General features: G+C 37.7%; 2 protein-coding genes across 3 annotated transcripts in view; both read left to right on the forward strand.

Annotated features, from left to right (window-relative positions):
* The first annotated feature begins 74 nt into the window (after window positions 1–74).
* On the forward strand, window positions 75–15332 carry ATXN3 (ataxin 3). 2 transcript variants are annotated; one of them, XM_071745756.1, is made up of 11 exons: window positions 75–159; window positions 3251–3415; window positions 3948–3992; window positions 5987–6072; window positions 6484–6550; window positions 8785–8872; window positions 9109–9241; window positions 10314–10489; window positions 10891–11014; window positions 11775–11863; window positions 12507–15332. In XM_071745756.1, the coding sequence occupies exons 1-11, from the start codon at window positions 136–138 to the stop codon at window positions 12599–12601; spliced, it is 1092 nt and encodes a 363-aa protein (XP_071601857.1). In that variant the 5' UTR covers window positions 75–135; the 3' UTR covers window positions 12602–15332. The 2 variants fall into 2 exon arrangements, with proteins under 2 accessions (XP_071601857.1, XP_071601856.1); XM_071745755.1 differs by lacking the exon at window positions 75–159 and adding an exon at window positions 5121–5178 and having other exon boundaries at window positions 3275–3415.
* Window positions 15333–19145: 3813 nt separating this feature from the next.
* The window catches only part of TRIP11 (thyroid hormone receptor interactor 11), a 30703-nt gene continuing 28346 nt past the window's right edge, over window positions 19146–21502 (forward strand). Inside the window, exon 1 of the mRNA XM_071745753.1 lies at window positions 19146–19595. Within this exon, the coding sequence (XP_071601854.1) occupies window positions 19457–19595 (139 nt within the window). The 5' untranslated portion in view covers window positions 19146–19456. The remainder of the gene's footprint in view (window positions 19596–21502) is intronic.

Raw genomic sequence — 21502 nt, forward strand, 5'->3', positions numbered from 1 at the left:
CACCACCGCCGCCCCTATCCGGGGTGCCCGGCCCAGCAGGGAGCCTGCGCGGATTGGCTGCGGCGGCCGCGGCTCAGGGAAGGTTTGATTGGCTGGGGGTCACGTGAGACGGAGGCCTGTCCGGTGACAATAAACATGGAGTCCATCTTCCATGAGCGGGTGAGTGCGGGGACGGGAACGGGAATGGGAATGGGGCAGGGTTCTGCCCCTCACCGGGGCCTCCCGGCCGGTCTAGGCCTCAGCTGTGCTGTTCTGGGACGGGGGGGTCGGGTCTCCCGTCCCTGCGCTGGCCCCGGGCAGCCCCTTGTCCCCACGGGGTATGCTTGGCTCTGCCGGGCTGCGCTGCCCCTCCCCGGCGTCCTTCCTGTGGCGGGATGAGGAAGCGGCTCCGTTTGCTCCCTCTCAGGAGAGTGCTGGGGAACTCGCACATCCCTATGGCCCGGCCCGGCTCTGCAAGGCCTCCGGGCTCTGCAGGGTAAAGAAATGTTTCTGGAGGTGGAAGAGGGTCGAGGCTGAGCCTCAGCGTGTTCTCTGGCTGCTCTTCCTGGGCGTTTAGAAGTAGAACTCAAGTATGGGAAGGTGCAGACTACAGATTTTTCTGTTTCTTGAAAATTTGCGTGACTGGGAACTGAGCATGAGGCTGAGCAGCGGCAGGCAGAGCACTCAGGCACATCTATTCACCTAGGCAGACGTGGCAGGGGTTGTGAAATGAGCAGGGAAAGGGAGAGCTGCTCAGGAAATCCTAATTCATGTCCTGTGCTTTCCTGTTTTGGAGAATGAATGTTTCTGTCAACTGCTCTGCTTTATTCAGGTTCACAAACATATGCTATTTATACTTAATGCTATTCAAATATAATTATATTTTTCATGTAATTTGCCAATGTCTCTACATCTCTACTCTATTAAAATTAAAGCTATTTTTAATAGACTGCTTTCATGCATAATGGCTGATTTACTTAGAAAATAAAGCAAGATAGTCATATAACAGTCTTTAAAATAACGAATAAATTACTCTTCTGAAATCCATAGAACCCAAGGAATGTTCTTTCAAACTGAGTTTGTGTAGCAACACTTGGCAAGAATTCTGATGCTAAGCAGTGGCTGTTTGAAGGATGAGTGTTGGATTTCAGCCATTGCAGCCTCAGCTACGGTGACCTTGAGTTCCAGTCTAGATTTGAAAATTAGTTCAAAACAAGTGAACCTTTCTTTTGTCTGGCCTAGCCTATCATGTAATGAAATTATAACTTCTTTATGACTAAGTTGCCATGTAGTGTAATAACAAACCTGCTGAAAACGAAGAGTCAGAGCATTATACAAGCAACATTACAAGCTAATTGTAATTAGTAGTTGCTATAGGTTTTGGGGGAGAAGTGGTACAGTCTTGCACATCTCACACATGAAACAGAACTCCTTCCTGATAAATTAGCTACACATTGTGAAGCTACACTTGAAGGTGAGTTTTAAATTGGGGGACCAGATATTTTTATCTTATTATTGTTATTCTAGGGAAAATTTAATTGAACCTCAGTCTTCTTATTCCCTCCCATAAAGTGCACTAAATTCTTGTCAAAATATTTAAAAATTTGCACCACATGAATCTGCACACTTCAGGTGTTCCAATAGGAAATGCATTGTAATTATAAAGGGCATTTACAAAACCTAAGTGATGTGCTGTTTCTAGCAGAATAGAAAGAGGACTTAAGGAGGGGGCTTAAGGAGCCTTACCTTAGAAGTTGGCCCCTTCTTTGATAAGATGCAAGTGGTTAAAACACTGGAAGCAGGGCAGCACCTTATATCAGCCTAAGTTTCAACGATGGGATTTCAGATTATGAAAAGATGCAGTATTCTGTGCACACACCCACAAAAAAAGGAAATTATTGTCAGTCAAAAACTAAGATGAGTTTTCTGCATTCTGCACTTAACACATACAAATTTTATATATTAATGTTTAAGTTAAAACAGTACAAGCAGAGATCCTTCTATTGAAATTAAGATTTAAATCTGTAATACAACTAATTTGCAAAGGTATTTGAATATCTCCTTCTTTTTAAATCTGTTTCATATAATTCTCTTGGAGAAACTTGTGATTCTTGAGCAGCTTCTTCTGTTACAGTTTTATCATCTGAGCAGCAAGCAGCAGAGCTGTGGTCCCAAGGGGACAGGAACTTGTGTTTAGTCTTGAGTTTCTTATTTTGGGAAAGAGGAGAGCTGGTGGATGGTTTTGGATTCTGTTGGACCGTGGCTGTGCAGCCAGTCCAGGTGTAATAACTCATTGCTTGGTTGAGTGATGAAGCCAGAGGAAGATTCTGTCATCTGGGGTAAAGGGAACTTTCAAGGTTCAGGCTTCAAGGAAGATCATAAGAGATCTGTGCATATGATTTGTATGAGGCTTTCATGGAAATCTGAATAATAATAATAACATTTCTCTTTTTTCCAATATGCTGGGTATGGATTAAAGTATCTGAAGTGTTTTCCATTTCAATGGTGTATCAACAAAAATATTTTCATTGTTTAATATTCTGAATTTTTTTTTTCTTGTCAGTTCATCATATTCATCAAGATTTTAGAACCAGTAGTATTAGCTTCATTTACCTCGTTCCTGTGCATGAAGTTCATGTGGAAAATGAGCTTTACTGCTCCTCAAGCCTCTGGTCACTTTCTTGGCAATAACCATATTGGGTATTGCCTGAACTGGGTTAGCAAGTTGAAATGAAGTGCAGATGTAAATCTCATCAAGGTCCTAACAGTTTGGTTTTCTTTATCCACAAGTGGAGCTTAAGAGCAGATTGTTGATAGCCACACCTGGAAAGAAGACTTAAAAAGGAATGAGAGCATCTGGTGCAGAAAGCATTTGTTACTGGGATATAGAGACCTAAACAGTTTAATTTTCATGTAGTGGCATTTTGGAAGAGGATGGAATCTATTGTCCTTATGGTTGCAGGGTCTTTGTGTGATTTAGTCAGGCCACTGGCAATTTCTACACTGTTCTCAAAAGTAGCATTTTTACATGAAATCTCCGTTGTGGAGATAAATTAGTAGGAGTGCTGAGTTTTTTCCCCAGCAAATTGTTGGGACAGTTGTATTCTATAGCTTGCAGTATGTAATGCATCTAGAGAATATATGGCATTCTGGGTGAGAGGGGAGAGCAGAAAGTTTGCCAGAATGAGATGATGAGTCATTTTGCAGAGTAAAAATATTAACATGACTTTTTTTTGTTGCCTTTGGTCTTTTTTTTCTCTTCCAATGTTAGCAAGAAGGCTCACTGTGTGCTCAGCACTGTCTGAATAATTTGCTACAAGGGGAATATTTTAGTCCTGTTGAGTTATCCTCTATTGCACAGCAGTTGGATGAAGAAGAAAGAATGAGAATGGCAGAGGGAGGAGTTTCTAGTGAAGAATATAGAACGTTTTTACAGGTAAAATCTTAATTTGATGCTGCTTGGTATTTGCCTGGGCTCTAATATTGTGTGGAAAAGACCTGCTATTCCTGCATAGCTAGAGAAGGTTCATTTCCTTGTGCTAAATCTTATTAAATTTATAGACCTTTTCATTGTTGTCTTATGTGTAGCATTTTCAGATGGTACTGGTACAGCTTCACAGTAACTCTACAATAAGCTACATTATCTTCATCTTGGGGGTGGGAAGGTCAGGCATGGCAAGGAGGAGGATCAGCAATTGGCCTTTTGTTTTTCTAAGATGGTGGCAGAGATAGGAACAGAATTTCCCATGCCTGTCTGTCCTTTAACCACTGACCATTTCTAATTTAAAGGTTTGAATTTTTAATTAGTAAGCTTATTTGGGCAATGTAATCAGCCTTACAGACCAAAACATATTTAATTGCTGCTTTAGTTATGTGCAGTTATAGTTGTTTGACAAACTGAATTATTTCTGACCTTTAATTCTTACTCCATTTTCCCCTTTTCTCCCTCACAACCTCATGCTGAGCAGCAGCCTTCTGTAAATATGGATGATAGTGGATTCTTCTCAATTCAAGTAAGCACAGCTCTATACTGATAGATATTTTATTTGCATGATATATGTTATAGAGTCACAGAATTGCTCAGGCTGGAAAAGACCTTCAAAATCATCAAGTCCAGCCTTGTCCTAACCCTATTACCCTATTCCCAATGACTCACCACATAACCACGTCCCTAAGCACCACGTCCAAGCAATTTTTAAACACATTCAGGGACGGAGACTCAGCCACTTCCCTGGGGAGCCTGTTCCATTGCTTAACAACCCTTTCTGTAAAGTTTCTTCCTGATATCCAACCTAAATTTCACCTGATGCAACTTGAAGCCATTTCCCCTTGTCCTGTCATCTGTCACCAGTGAGAAGAGACACTACAACCTCCTTTCAGGTATTTGTAAACAGTGATAAGGTCTCCCCTCAGCCTCCCTTTCCCCAGACTATACAGCCCCAACACCCTCAGTCTCTCCTCATAAGGGATGTTTTCCAAACCCTTCACCAGCTTTGTTGCCCTTCTTTGGACTTGCTCCATCACCTCAATGTCCTTTTTGTATTGAGGTGCCCAAAACTGGACCCAGTACTTGAGCTGGGGCCTCACCAGTGCCCAAGTCAGGGGCAGGATTACTTCCCTAGTCCTGTTAGTCACACAATTTCTGATATAAGCCAGAACATCATTGCTCTCTCATATCATTTAAATGGCACTGAGCTTTTTCATCTTGATGCCAATGTATAGACTTAATGGGATTAAGAGCTAGGCTTTAATTCTTCAGTGTTTCCCTTTAAGAGCTGTGACTTGCAGTTTTTCAGTTCGTGGGATCTTAACCACACAGTAGAAGCATGGACTCCTGAACTGTGAAATGGCATTTGCTGGCAATAACTTTTTTTCTGAGTTGTTTCTTATGGAGACTTCAGGTATAGACCTTGGCTCTTATTGACTACAGTTGAAAAAGCAGGCTTGGGATTGTTTTCTCAAATTATAGTCTATAAAACCCTTGGCAATGGTTGTAGGATTATCACAGTGACCTGCAGAATGGAAAAAGCTGCAATATCTGCATTCCAGATTTAATGAAACATTCCAGGCACGTTAGAGTTGGGTGTTTTCTTTTTTTCTGTTTGTTTGTGGGTTTTTTTGTTTGTTTGTTTCTTTTTTAGAACTGTAATGGAAAAATATTTAATAACATATTTAAACCAGAACAACAGCTACAAAAAGGTATTGAACACAGAGTTGGGGCTTGTGTCTAGACTAGAGCTGAAAGGCAATGCCTTGTACCTTTGTCTGTCCTGGGCTGTCAGAGGTGCTTGTCAATGTTCTGGAATGCCTTCAGAGCCTCCCTTCCTTCAGAGTCTCCAGAATGGGACTGGTTTTGTATTCAGTGAAAAGCCTCTAACAGTTTGGCATTTCTTGTACTCTTGATTGTGCTGTTTCAATACTGAAAAAAAAAAAAAGCTTCCTAATATTCTACTGGTTCTGCATGTCATTGCTTTGCTCACTTGCTATGTAGTTGGCTCACTGAAAGGAAGATGAATTTTTAATTTAAAATATCTTACAGCATTATTTCAGGTAGCTTTAAAGAATTAGTGTAAAAGTGTTTGTGCTAATATAACTGACTCATCCTGTGACAATCCAGTGGTGCAGAATTTCAGAAAGCTACTGTGATGAGATTGTATTTTAGGGGCCAGGGGGGGCAGAGCAATACATTGAGAGCAGAGAGATGACAACTTAGAAAGTGTCTGTGGGAGGTGAAGTTACAGCTTTGTCTAGGGGAGAAAGCTTATTATCATCTCAGTCAAATCCTAGGCTTGTTATTTCCCCTTAGCTAGAGTATATATGTTATGTTTGCTTATAGATTTGTGAGCTGTGCTTTGAATGATGTGATTCCTAGCTTCCCTAGCAATGTTTTGAAATCAAAGTTTTATGAAAACAGTGTAATGGTTTATAGTAGCTAAGATGGTTGCATTGCTTAAATTTAGATGTGAATGTGTTTGACTCATTAAAAATGCTTTTTTTTTTTTGACAGGTTATTAGCAATGCCTTGAAAGTTTGGGGTTTAGAGCTAATCCTGTTCAACAGCCCAGAGTATCAGAGGCTGGGGATCGATCCTATGTAAGATGTTTTTTTCTTAGCACCCTGCTTTCATTTTACAGAAAAGTAATAATCTATGATTTAAATTTTTTTTTTAATTATTCTTTCAAGCTCTGTTAGATTTTGATGATCTTACTATACCCTTTGACTTTATTTTTTTTCCCTTTTGGGGGTGTATATGAATGTCTGTCCTCTGTGCTTTCATGATATTTCAGTATGTGTGGCATCAGAAGCATATGGAGATTTCAGTAATGTTGACAACTTCCTAAATGTTATAAAAGCAGTATGAGTACTCTGTAATAACAGCAGTTGTATTACTGAAATTCTATTGTGTAAGTTTAAATTAGTGGTAAGAAAGAACTTAAACATTAATATACACTCCAATATTAGAGTGTTTAATTTTATCTATACCTTTTGTTTTTCTTTTTACAGAAATGAAAAGTCATTTATTTGTAATTATAAGGAACACTGGTTTACAGTTCGAAAGTTAGGAAAACAGGTGACATTGTCTTTTTTTTATTTTAAAATTGACTTCAGAATGGGGGTGGAAAAATGGTTGCAAGTAGACCATGCGTTGGCCTTTTGCAAACTTTTGCTGCAATTTGCTTTAATAGTATTCCATATTTAAAAATAGCAAATGTTTGTTTAATCACAAGAATGCCAGGCAGTTTTTTATAAATTTTAGACTGGGGGAAGACCCTAGGATCAATTCCTGTCCTCTAGGGAGCTGCAGCTTTGGTAGAGTATGTGCAATACCTTAAGCTGTTTTATTTCTTTTCTGCATAAAAAATAGCAGAAAAATTTTAGGGATGGGAAGGAAGGGGAGTGGGGAGTCCTAAGCAATAATTAGCATCCCTATAGAGTTCACACTTAATGCACTTAATTATTGACACTGTAGAAATGATTTTGCATGTTTAAATTGACAGGGTGTAAGAAGAAGTTCAAATTTCAAAAGAATTAATATTTGTGTTTGCTCATATTTAAGAGTATCCATCAGGGTAAGGCAGGGGAAGTAGAATCACAACTTTGCACTATTTTAGGGAACTTTCTGAAACAGTTATAAGTATGAAATAATTAGTAAAAGTAAGGGATGGCCATACCAGTATATGGTACATATACAATAACACAAGTCACAAGTCACATCTGCATCCCTTGTAACACCAATGAGGTGTTTTATTTCAGTAGCCATTCATTGTTCTGGATCATACTGCATAAGCTTTATACAGCATAAGCTGGTTTAGTGTTTGGTTTTTTGGTTTTGTTTTGGCTTTGTGGGGTTTTTTTTTTCCATAGATAATGTTCATGTAACAAGCTTCTAGATTCTACAACAGTGGGCAGGAGTCACTCTACCAATTTAGGCTCATTTTGCAAGTGGTGGCTACTTATGTTGTCATCCCATTTAAAAGAAATATAATTAATCTGTGAGTAAACAAACTAAGTTCTGGGTGTTTTTCTTTAGCTTAAAAGTGTGGGTAATGCTTACAGGCAATTTTTACATATTTGAATGGTCTCTTGAAAGTGCATCAGTGTTGTTCCCTACTGTATATGGAACCATGTTGTGTGGAATTTTGTGAGATAGCATTCTAGACCAAAATGTTTTAAGTTGGAGGGGGTACATCTTTTGCTTGTACATCTGTCTTGTAACCACATGAAGACAATACTAGGTGCCTGTTACCTAGAGAGTAAAGAGAGAAAATAGACAAAATAGGTTGGCTTAGATTTCATCTGCTTGTCTTCTATTACAGGTAAAGCCAAAACCTTCCTCCTCCATACTCCCTTTTAAAAGTTTGTCTGTAATCTGCCCATTATATTTGATTATATAGCTTTTTATTCCCCATGCCAACACTGTTGGTCGTCTTACACTTTTCTAGTAGCAAAAGGTGGTTTTGACAAAGGGACTGAATGGCAGAATGATCACTGCACTTACATGAGTGCCTATATGGAAGTTTGTGTATAGAAATGCATTTATGTGAGAATGGAAATAGAGTTCTCCTGCTCTCACAAACTGTGCTTCCTGCTTAAAATTGGTAACACTGAATGAGTCTAGTATAAAAAAAGTTCTTTAGATTTATTGCACTATATATGGGGTTTTAAAGGTAGAATATTTTATTGTCCATGTTGAATACATTTTCTCTTAAGAATTAATATTATAAATGACTAGTTATCTTCTTTGGGGATCTAGAAATTATCTATCTGTATATGTTTATCTCAGATGATTTTTAAGCTTAAAATTTATCTTGGAGAGAAGTAAAAAGTATTCTTTCAGCATCACCAGCTATTGCAGGCAGTATGTTTAATGAAAATATTTAATGGAAAGAATTCACTTTCTGTTTCCTGTATCTGCTAATTTCTTAATTAGTTTAATTGTCCTTTGGGTTCTGAACAGATGTTAAACTAGGATTAAGCAGAGTTTTAGAATGGTATCCAAAATAAATCTTCTACCATTAGATTTTGATTTACCTGTTTTAATCTGTTTGCCTGGTGACTGTTCAGTAATGGGAGAGAGCATGTAGTAATTGCCCTGCTTCAGGTCCCCTGTTAGCTGAAAAGCTTTAGTAACCTTTAGCAGTATAGATGTTGTGCTTCAAAAGACTTATAATCTGATAGTTTGTTTTACTAGATTTATTCACATATTCCATCATAGGAAATTACCATAATGTACAGAAATGGATTACCAAGTAATCTTTATGCTAATTTGTTCTCTCAAACCTTTTTTTTTTTTCTTAATTACAGTGGTTTAACTTGAACTCTCTCTTGATGGGTCCAGAACTAATATCAGATACATATCTTGCACTATTCTTGGCTCAATTACAACAGGAAGGTAATAGTAACTTGGAGATGTTAAATCTCATTTATTAAAAGTAGGTAATACTTATTATTTATTAGAACTTACGTATTCTTTTATGATTGAAACAGTGAAATAACCCAGGTCCTTTTAATAAAAAGCAGAGCCTTACATTGTAATAAATTTTACATCGTTGTGTTTGATATAGTGTGCATTTCAGAGTGTTTATGCATGCACCTTAATGCTGTAGACTTATGATTTATTTTTCTCAGGTTATTCCATATTTGTAGTAAAAGGTGACCTGCCAGACTGTGAAGCTGATCAGCTATTGCAGATGATTCGGGTTCAGCAGATGCAGCGACCAAAGCTGATTGGAGAGGAGACAGCACAGTTAAGGGATCAGAGGTAAGGTAAATGGGGATTTCATTTTAATAGTGCTGAGTATGATTGGTTTCTATGGTTAATGCCTCCATGGAGACAACCCCCTTAAGGTGTCATTAGCAGCACCTGTAGTGCAATATACTCACTACTGTAACACACAGTAAAAGCAAGCTGGCAGAATACAAATGGTGTATTTTTAAGTGGGCAAAAACTACATTCATAAGGATTCAGTCTTTCCATAGGCATAGGTGTTATGCAGTGCAGAGTTTTAACTTCATAATTAAAATATTTTTTTAATTATTGTAAAGTGGGTTAGCAAATCTTACCAAACTATGGTTAATGGAAATATATCCATATGTAATATGGCTGAAATGTAATTAAGACTGGCTTGTGCATTCTGTTTTGTGCAATTTAGATGCTGGTTTCTCATTTTTTTCTATATATCATATAAGCCATACAGCATTCCAATTTGGAATAATTTCACTGTAAATGTTGTGCTCTGTTTTGTTGCATACAGTTAATTTAAAAGCATGCTGTCTCTGCAATAATATTATCACATTTTCACAGTAAATAAATTGCATACTGATAAAAAATCATAGGGTTTTTCAGAGGAGTTAAGTTATCATTATTATTGTTCTACTTTGTAAAGGTGAAGTGATGTCGTAAATTGATGAAATAAAAACAAATTACTTGGCAGTATAATTGGGTATACTTTATAGAGGATCTGTTGCTCTAGTGTGGTCATCAAAGCTTCCAAAGAAGGAGATCACATGCAATATTTTCTACTGGTGTAATTCTTTAAATAGTTTTTGTAGCCTTACTGTTTTTAAAGTTTTTCTTGTCAAACAGAATCTTAATTCTATATGCATGGATTTAGAATTGCAGTATTTTCATTTTTACAGCTGCAGGCTCTACAAATCTCTTGTACTTTTTGATGTAGAAATGAAAATATTTGTTTATATATAAGATTTTCACAATAGTTTTTTTCAAAAGTTAAAATAGAGTTAAAGCAGCAGAAAATATTTACTTTAAATCTCAAAGTAAAATTCAATATAATTTATGTCCAAATCCTGCCATAAATACATCAATTTCACAGGCTACCCAGAAGTGATACAGACCAAGCAATAGAAGTTAACCATCCTTTTGATGGGACTGGCATGTTAGATGAGGATGAAGAGAATTTTCAGAGAGCCCTGGCTCTAAGTAGGCAAGAAATTGATATGGAGGATGAAGAAGCTGATCTTCGCAGAGCCATTCAACTCAGCATGCAAGGTGAGTGCTCGTATGAATTTATCTTACAGTGCTCATGTTGCTTATGCTTTAGGCAGTTTCAGTCAGCCACCTTTTCCAGCATGCATCAAGCTCTCTGTTAAGAGTGGCTTTGAGGCATGGAAGGAGTGTCCAGAATTTTCAGTGGCTATTTCCTTTCTGTGACTTGGGAAATTGCAATTTTCATGTTAACATTGATCATTAGGAAGTAAGAATAAATTAGCAAAGGGTTGCAGGAGATAAGGGAACCAGTCCTAAGGTGAGGAGGAGAGATAGTATCTAGTAAAGCTAGCTTATATGCTTGATTCTCCAGCAAGTCTCCTCAAGTTTGACATTTTCTCAAGCTTTCACTTACTAACCTTGTTTTGCTGTACTTAGTAGGATATGGCATGTTCTGGTTTTAGGTAGTCGTCGAAGTGAGTTTGTGGACTCATTACCACAGAATGTTCCTCAGTCACCTCACACCAGTCAGAAAGAGTCTCTTTCTTCAGAAGAACTGCGAAGGAGAAGACAAGTATATTTTGAAAAGTAAAGTAGTTGACAGAAAACTGCATGTGGAAGTACATGTTGTATATTTCAGTGCTTTTGGGGTGTGGATGGGTTTCTGACTGAGGTCCAGCTCAACTTTTGTCTCAACATATTTTCCTAACAGTACCTGAATGTTGCTGTTCCCAGGAGGTTCCTATGAAGAAAAGAAGCAACCTTTAAATATGTGGGGAGCTGTTAGTAATGCTGTTAGTCTTGGGAAGAAAGAAAACATACATGCTATAAAAATATTTTCTGTTAAATCCTGTAGATTTCTGTAATTATATTACTGAAGAAAAGTATTAATTCTTTAAGATTTTGCTCCTGGCAACGCTGCTTCAAGCATGCGTCAAATTAAAGGGTTATAGGTTATATTTTATCTTGCTGTTCTGAAGTCTCTTCTTAATACGTAGTTGGGATGTTGTAACTTTTCCTTATTTCTGTCTCCTAGTCATAGAGGAAATAAAGACCAGAGAGAAATGCTATGGATGGGAAAACTTAGACTTTGCATGATAGGATGAGAATGCAGAACACACAGATTCTGGGAAAATAGTAACGTGATTTGGAATAAAATGTTGGGAAGATAATGGTCTGAAGGTTAGCAGAGTGTAATGATTGAAGAGATTGTAGGTGGAGTGGTCTTAGTGCACTGCAAAAAAAGCTCTACTTCTCACTTTTGGCCTTCCTTACAATGAAATAAGATTCAATACAAGTCTCATAGTGATGTTAATCTTACTCTCTTATAAATTTATAACATTTTCAGGCAGCAACAACAGCTACAGCAGCAAGATCAGACCCCAGATCCACGTGATAAGCCAACTCTAAGCACAAGCACTCTAGAAGCTGACCCAGGTATTGTTTTGTAAGCTGATTTCCAACACTAAAATGTTTTTCACCATTGTGTTGTGCTATTCCCTAACTTTTCTTGTGTGCCTACTTCTTCACCTTAGTAGCCTACGTACAGACTGCGTATCACAGACATTATTCTTTTTGGCAGTGAAGTAAAGAATCACTTCCTTGTAAAGCTTGTTCTGTTTTGAACGTCAATATCCTGTTTCAAAGTGAAGAGCATTACTGTCAGCCCATTTGAATTCTGGCTGAGATTTTCATTGTTTTGCTTGGCTTAAGTGTTACAAATTGTAAACTTTTGTGTCAATGATTTGTTCTCTAAATTACTTCTAAAGTTGTATGACAATGTAATAACCTTGAAGTAATACCTGACAAAATTACTGGAAACAGTTTCTGGTAGAACAGAGTTATGTAGGCCTTAACAGCCTTAAGTACTGGTGGTTCAAAATTCATGTGTGTTTCTTGTTACAAACTGACTATTGTAGATGGACATTTAGGTGAAAAGTGTTCAATGATTTTTTAAAAAAGTTTTTTTAAAATGGGGATGGGGTTGAAAACAGGTGTGGACAAAAGGAACAATGAAAGCATTTAACTACAGTTGAGAACTAACTCTCTGTTTTTAATACAATGGATTTATTTTCTTTAGGAGGTGACATGAGTGAAGAAGACATGCTTCAAGCAGCCATGAATATGTCTTTGGAATCTGTTAGAAACCACTTGAATAAAGAAGAGGAGAAATGACAACTTTATTTTTTTCCTTTTATTGTCAAAACACTAAGTCTCCATTATAATTTTACTGTGTGGATGTTGCACAAACAGGGTTCATTTCAGAGTTCTGGAAGCAGGAATGAAAGTGGGGCTGGAGGTCAGAGTTTAGAGGGAATCTGCAAATACTAAAAAAGATTGCACTAATTTAGAAAACTGTAGCACTTCTACTACAGAACATCTGTTCACAAGAGTATCTGTATTAAAATTACTTAAACTGTTCACATAAACGAAGTTAGATACATGTAGCAGCTGTAACTTGCACTTACACAGCAAGTTTGCATTGTTTTGAAGAATTCTGTAGAAAATACAAAAGATGCCGAAAACCAACATCAACTGATTTCCTTCAGTACTAATGGAAAAAGGAGATACAAGTAATTAGTTGTTCTCCTAGATTACTAAGTACTTTGTAAGAAATTACTTAAAATGGGAAAATTAAATTCTGTTTATCCTGGATAATTTATTTTGTGACTTTATATGCTGAGTGACTTAATGTCAACTTTTTGATCCTGCTGTCCACTTTTGAAATGACCCATTCTGCAGGAGAATGGTGAATCCATAAATTTCATACTTTACAATTAGAATCTTCAGTATATTATCGATAATCACATTATTCCTGAATCTCTAGTGATTTTTGGTCTTCTAACACTGTCTGGGTTTACTTTCAGCTCCGACTGTAAAATTTTTAGACACATATTTAAAGTAGGATTTTTGTTATTGGCCTATTGTCTTTTGAAAGGTAACTTTCCTTCTTAGATCTTAGGTTTTGTTTGGGTTTTGTTCTTTTTAGATTTGTTTTTGTTTTCTCATGCTATTTCTAGTTTTGCCACTGTATTTACTATAAAAGTAGCATATGATCAGTTGGGTTAAACAGGTTTTCTACCTCTTTTGCAGTCCTTTTTTCATCTTCAGGCTCAACCCTTCATTCTGACCTCTCAGTATGAAAGAGCTGTAACTGAGTCTAGGAGAAAGGATGAGGGGATTTAGGTGCCATAAAGTCAGTGCCACACACATAAGGTGCATTCCTGCAGTCTGAAATGACCCCTGTGCAAGCAGCTCTTTTACGAATCAATATTTATGTTTGTGTGGATGTTCTTTTCTGAAATGCTTTGTATGAGTGTCAGAATGTTGCAGCTTTTTCAGGAATGGCCTTTATTCATGCACCTTACAATTTTTTTATCACGCTGTTTCTGATCCTGAGAAAAACTGGGGAGCAAAGTATGTGAGAGAACTTCTTCTAATAGCTGTAAGACATTTGCTTTCATACACAGGATGAATGTGGTGTAATGAAATGACCAAACTTGATTTTCAACTTTAACAATTGAGATACGTTTCATTTTCCTAAATGGTGCTTGAAATACAAATTCTGTTTACATACACATTATACAGAAATATAAGTAGAGTGTGTAATCTGTAGTCCACTTAATGCATTAACACGTAGCACAGGCATTCTAAGAATCTTCTAAAGATAACCCCAAATTTCTTTATCAAAATATTCAAAAGTTGTATTACTACACAATAGTAACATTTAATTGAAATCAGTATGAAACTGATGGTAGCTAGATGGAAATAGACATTCAGCATCAGGTGGTACTGTACATGAAAGGGCTCTTACCTCTCAGTAAAGATTTGTTTACAGCAATGGTTTCTTGGTAGGTTAGGATATTAGATCATTATACATAATTGGGCTAAATTCTCTTTTACTTAACTGTGTGCTGTAATTCTGCCAATGTTACCAGAATCACTTGTATGTGTAAGACAACATGGATTTTGACACGAGACAGCACTACTTCTTAAAAACTGATTTTAAATTGTCTTTTTAAAATTACTGTCATGCACACCATTATTAATCTTTGATGTCTCAAATTATTATAGCTTAAAAATGGCTTTAAAAGTCCATGTGTTCATATGCCAGTTTGAAATAGGATAATTTTTCAGGACGTAAATTTCTGCTTCCAGTTTAAAATTTATGTGAAACTGAAAACGGGAATCTGTAAAGCACTGAATTATTTCTTTGCTCAACTGTAAGTTCTCCACAGCTTTAATTTCCCTTCTTTTGTTGTGCCATAAACTGATTCTAAACTAAGACTCTCCTTTTTACAAATAGGTATAGGCTGGCAATTTGATAGCAGTGCTTGCAATTTGGATCTTTTAGCTTCTGTTAAAAGAGGATTAAAAAATATATTATTTCTCTTACTATATAATGTAGCAGCCCTATATTAAAAACAAACAATCAAAAAACAGAACCACAAAACTAAACCCCTTAAATTGCATTAACTGTGACTCAGTTACATGTTTTTATAATCACAAAAGCATGGAGGTTTTTATTTGAACTCTGAAGTCACTTTCTAAGTTACTTTATCACCTAAGTGTTTTAATAGGTAAGGAATATAAAGTAACAGTGCCTGGAAAGCACAACCTTGTCAAGCATTACAGGACTAATCATATTCCTTTCTGTTGAGAAACATTGTCATTCTGCAAACACCACTTGGATTTTTCTGAGGAATGTCAAGGTTAATGTAGTATGTTTATCTCCACTGTCAAGCAGTTAAGAGGTAGCAGTTTAAACTATGTTCATGGTACCAAGGGAAAAGGCTAATACTGATTACTGACCATACATTTTATAACCCAGACCTAAAGTTCAGGTCCACCTAAGTCCATGGACCTGCCAAGATGTAGTCAATAAAAAGCTGATTTCCTTTTTTAATGTGCATTCTTTCAGTGACAAACAGTTCTTAACATGGCAGAACTATGCTTATAGAGTGTTCACTAATTTATAGCCTTTTCCTACTGTTAACAAGCTGAAAGGTTTCTTCCCATGATGTAGCTTTAGGCCAAAGTCCATTGTAAAGGACCAGAAGTAATTTTTTTTAACTACAGTATGATATTTAAGGGAATTTCAGACTTCACTCATCCAGCAGAATTTTGCTGTCTTCCTCACAGTGAATGGTCCATGGAGCATAATTTGTGTTTTTCTTCCTACAGAAATCAAAGGCATAAGGGGAATGGGCGATACTTAAATACTTCCCTAAATTAGTTCTGTACATATAATTCTGTAAACTGCTGTCATGGTTTTGTAATGAGGGCAGGAGGAGAAAGTGTTGTCATGCAGTCATGCTTGAATGCAATTCTTCTCAGGCACTGCAGGTATAAATACAACATTTTAACTCCTTGTGCCCTTCAGACAACTTCAGGAAGTTTAAATGTAATTTTTCAGCTAATGTACCACAATTACTTTGCAGACTACTAAAAAATAACCAAAGTTAAAATCTCCCATGTGTTTTAATGTTGGTGTATTGCTTCTATTTCAGATTTATAAAATGGTGAGGGGCTCAAGGCACCTTCTGCAAGTCTAGTAAAAATTCTGCTTCTGTATTCAGACAAATATTGCAATTTACAAGCTGCATTGCTTTCCCACAAAAATTACAATTAAGCTTTTAAAAACTGATGTGCTAGTTTTAAAAGATTTCTGAAGTTTTCTATAATGTAGCTTTTGTTTCAAACATAATGATGAAAATTTATAAATGGTGTTCTTTTTACTGAGAAATATTATGGGTATCGGGATTGGAGAACTCTAGAATTCAGACTTACAAAGTAAGACTGTACAGACTGTACAATTCATGTTACCAGCTCATACTTTTAAAGGAACTGAAAAAATAATCTAAGGAAAAGAAAAACTGGAGATTTTTTTAAAGGTATAGATATAAAGTTACGTTGCTCACTTGGTAAGCCATTACTGTCTTGCATAAAACAACTCCTGGGAAATCCTCATAGTTACTTAGAAATAATTTTTTTAAAAAAGTCCTAATAAATACATTGATACCCATTCCCCACATACACATATTCAGTTATGTAAGAACAATACTTCATACTAAATACTCAGTTCTTTAATTTCAAATTAGCAGCTTGTTTGTGTTGTATCCTGGTTTGCATCTCAAAAGCATGAACTGTTTTGCAATAAACTTTTTTTAACCTGTACACACACATTGCCTTATTTGCAGTTCAGATATGGAGGGAATGCTTCAGTATTTGACCTTTCGTAGCCACCTCTTTTCCCAGTAACAGTTCTGCAGAATGTTAAAGTGCACGTGACTTTTCAACTGCTGTTACCAAATTAAAATGTTTTTACTTGATTGTCTTTGTTAAGAAAAGCAAATAATTTTTACTACTTTTTTTTTTTAACCCACCCCCATATAGCCACTGTGTGAATTCTGGAGGGGAAAGTTGTAAAAGGGTTTGAGCAGAAAGGGATGCATGTTTAAGTGCCACTGTGGAAAAAGAAAAAAAAAGAAAAGAAAAAAAAAATTTGATATTGTCTTTAAAGCATGCAAGCATTGAAAAAAATATATTTTTTACAACATGAAATCCCATGTGTACAAAACAGTGTAGTTAGAATTTTGGAAGGCAATAATTTTTTCATCTCTTGCCTAATAGTTGTGTATTTTAGAAATCAGATTTTTTTTTTCGTATTTTTCATCTGAGACTGCTTTCAGTATCATGTCTTTAGCTCTGGACTCTGGATAAAATTTTTTGTCTCTAGAATATATGAGGTGTATATTACTAAAAATATTAAGAAAAGGAAGGCTGAAATGCTTTGTCATTGTTTTCACTGGAAAATGGCAGTGCTGTTTGACATTATGAAAATGCTATTCAAATAGGCACGAATATATATGGTTGTATTTGATATAACTTTTTAAAATAAATATTATTATAGCTTCTAATGTTTCTCTCTTGACTCAAGTATTTGCACATGTGCTTTCCCTGTATTCTGTGGATTGGGCACAGAATCCTCAAACATTAAAATCTCCTTGATACTAATGGGCACCAGAGGTTGTGTCTAAACATTAGCAGTGAGATACTTTTCTGTTGCTCATAACTTACATTTGCTCATTTCTGATTTTTTTTCATCTGTTGATACTCTAAAATTTCAGTAAAGACATTCCTATTTGGAAAAAAGTTGGTGCTGATTACAGTTATGCTAATCTTTAAAAATTAAATGTTTTCTAATTTGAAAATAAGCTAACGTTTGCTGTTTTGCCACCAGAATACACATTCTTTTTGGCACACAGTTTTGTAGCTTAGTCAGTCCACAGAGAATACCATGATTGGTGGATGCCAGTACCAATAGTAGAGGAAGCCAGGCATCTCAAAAGTGAGTTGGAATGCAAACCAGTTTGTAGAAGTGAAGAATCCATTTGTGCTACTTTAAAAGCTTCTTGCCTTGGCATTGTAAAATAAACTACAGTAGGAGACACTTCTATTGTCTGTAGTTTCAGAAGCCTGGAGTACATTCCAGATCTTACTGGAAAATTGTTAAGACAGTTTTCCATAAAAATCAACCAAACTGTTGGGGAGTATGACCCATCTTTTACCTCTTCTTTACCCACGTTTCAGGTTTTTTTTGTTAAAACAAACTACAATATTATAGGGGGGTTTTGTAAATATTTTGTCTCCATTAGACACCGTTTTAAATTAAATTTAACAAAACTGATTAAGATGCATGGTTACATTTCATGCTGTGTGACATCACTAATAACTTCTACAATTCTAGTGCCTGGCTTTGTTTTGGTTTCTGAGCTAGAAATGGATTTGTTGTGTAGGATTGGTTTTTTATTATGGATAATTGCAAGGGTGGTAAGTACACTATGAAATTTAAAAATTGGTAATGTATAAACCTGATGGGAAAACTGATCACTGAAGAAGAGGGAAAGCAATCTCCATCAGAAATCTGTCAAACCTCACAGCTGGTTTTAGTACCGATGAATTCCAGCTCCCTCGGCCACAGACTTTGCTCAGCCTCAAAGTGTCAATGGGCAGGAAACCAAAAGAACAACTCAGGACTGAGGAGGCCCTCGCCAAGCCTCTGCCGGACAGGTTCGGGGAGCAACGAGCAGGTTTTTCTGGCACCGCCGGGCGGTACCGGGCAGTATCGGGCAGGCTGCAACTGCGGCTCCTGGGTTCTGGGCCTGCTGCCTTCTCCCTGCCTCTGCAAATGTTCAAGATTTCACCTAGGAAATGCTCTTTCTTCTCAGCTTCATTTTACCATTGATGTGGTGCTTTAATTATTGACCGCTTTATGCAAGTTACTAATCTGAAACTAGCCGTGAGCCAGCTGCCCTGCATTTTATTTCCATCATTGGCACTTTTTCCCTGTAGTATCGTTCTCAGTCGCTTAATGCTGCAGTTTCTTTAAGATGCCGTACTCCTTGTAGTCCCTAATAATTTTAAATACTTCATTCGATGAAAAAACAGAGGGAAGTTGGGGTGGGCGCAGCGGCAGGGCCAGGGCTGGGAGTCTGGCTGCGTATCCCCTGTATCCACACTTCAGCAGGAAGGGACTCGTGTGCTTTGTAAAACACATATTAGAATACAAAACATCTCTAATCCTGTACTAGTTGGACGCACTTTTTGTTAATGACGCATAACCCGTATAAGTACGTAATAAGGGGCGTGTTCCTATTAATCACAGGCCCCGCTCCGCCACTATCCCGGCACCCTCCGCTGCCGCCCACACGTCACCGCGGCCGCAGGGGCGCTCTAGCCGGCTGCGGCCGCCGTCGATGGTGTTTGGGGAGCGGGTGTCATGGCGGCCGTCGAGGTGGCAGAGTCCGGAGCCGGCGGGATGAGCCGCTGAGCCGGGGCGAGCCGGGAGATGCGCACGGCGCTGGCGGAGGGGTGTCCGGGCCCGGTGTGCTGAGCCCGCAGGAGGAGACTTGACCCTCCCCAGCTAGGAGAAGGCAGTGGGCGGCCGCCCCTTCCCCCGCGGGAGCCGGCTGCGGGGTCCGCCCGGCGCGGGGCTGAGCGGGGCCTGGAGCCCTCTGAGGGGCGGCGATGGCGTCGTGGTTGGGCGGTCTGGGCTCGGGGCTGGGCCAGTCCCTGGGGCAGGTGGGGGACAGCCTGTCTTCGCTCACCGGCCAGATCTCCAGCTTCACCAAGGACATCCTGCTGGAGGGCGCGGAGGAAGTGGGCGGTAAGAGGGGCTGGGGCGCCGGGCCGGGCGGGGGGCAGCTCAGCTCGGTGCTTTCCCGGAAAGCTGGCGGCTTTGCTTATGTTTTTATTCTATCCCTGTGACCTGAGGATGCGGAGAACAAATAAACATGTGTCCAGGTTATAATAGTGTAGGTAAACCTGTTCTGGGTTTATTGTTCGGAGGTTTTCGAGTTGCTTGAAGTGCAGCGTTATCAGTAACGAAAGCACACACCGCTCTTCTTCCGTTCTGTTTGCTGAGTTTATCTGAAACCCCGCTTGATCAGCTGCTTTCAGAGTGGCTTCATGAAACAGCGGAGGAATGGTAGTACAGAGGGGTGTTTCGCCACTGGTGTGATGTAAGTCTGACGTGTCACACAAGCAAAGGTCCAGGGTTACTGATGTTTTTCTTATTTATATTCCATTTGGGCTCAGAGAGACCTGTCGAGTTCTACCATTCTACACCCAAGCAGAAGAACTTGGCCCTTGTTTTATCGGGATTAGAAGCTAGAATGATTTATGTTATACATAAAATTGAAACAAGCTGAGACATGAGAATAAGATACTGAATTAAGTAATAGCAAACCCATTATATACTACAGTATTTTTTTATGTTTTTATTAGTTCTTTCAAGTTTTTAAATAAAACTTTTGATTTTCCTATTAAGGCACTTGTCAGTAGGTTAATACCACTAGTATTGTTTACCACCTTGAAACTATAACTTCTTGAAAAAAAATGAGCATTCTGAGAAAAAAGTTAAGAATAACAACCACAAAAAACAGCTAAGCTTCTGAATATTCATCTCAAAGATGAATTTGAAAAGTTCTCCTTTGTTTGTTACTCCTCAACTGTGAAGCATTGTGAAAGTATTGTATAAATTTGTTGGCAAGGTTATACTACTGGTCTCATGGATGTGAATTTTGATATACAGACAAAATACTCTGAAGTGCAACATTTACTCTGCTAACCTCAAATATGCTTTTTTTCCCATTTTCTAAACGTTTAGATTTTTTTTTTAATTCCAAAATCTATTTAGTTTAGTTTGGAAACTTATTTTATGCTGCTAAAGTTTGTAGTCATCTAGTGCATTTGTTTTGCCTTTTTGAAAAATAAACTGAGATTCTGAATTACATAGTTCTACTTCAGTTTGTTCAAGAGGGATGTGCTGGTATTCAATAGTTATTTGACTGTTAGATATTGCTGTATACAGCATCTGCTTCCTAAAAATTTTAAAAGTAGTACATTTTTATGGGTTACTGGCCTTGAGGGTATAGAAATCTAGTGACATCTAAGTACTCTTCTGTAAAGAAGTTTAAATACTGTGTGGCCTAAAGAACTCTTTTCAAGCAGTTCCTTACATTCCTTTTTTAAAAGTTCCTTATTTTCTAATGTTTCCTATTTTTTAATATTATCCCTTACATCAACTGCTTAGACTTCCATCTGAACTGAAGATGATTTGTGGGTTATAGACTTCAGCATTTGAAGTTGAGCAGATTTCATGGCAGGTTGTAGCCCCTGCAGCACTGAAGCTTCTTCAGTTTTAAACAGCACGTACGAAATATTTACTTGAAAATTATATTTATTTCCAAATTTGAAAAATTGTCTTGTTTGCTTTATAGTCAATTGAGAATGATTTTTAATTAATAAAAAGAAAGGTGGTATTATCCATTAAAAGTGGGATGTGGGAGAAATAAGTGTAGGAGGGTAGAGGGTTGATCGTCAAAGGAAGAGTAACTAGAGACAGAATTATGTGCTTTTCGTGTTAGAGAAACTGATACCACAGATTGTGCACCCTTCCTAGGTGGAGGTGTGCCCTGTGGGGGTTTTGTGCTTTATGTGGGGTGCAGAGATGATATGTTGTTGTGTGGGTTATTTTGTGGGTTCTGTTGGGTTTGAGTTCTATGGTTTTTT

Source organism: Heliangelus exortis, chromosome 5 (genome assembly GCF_036169615.1).
Source record: "Heliangelus exortis chromosome 5, bHelExo1.hap1, whole genome shotgun sequence".
NCBI classification, from domain to species: domain Eukaryota; kingdom Metazoa; phylum Chordata; class Aves; order Apodiformes; family Trochilidae; genus Heliangelus; species Heliangelus exortis.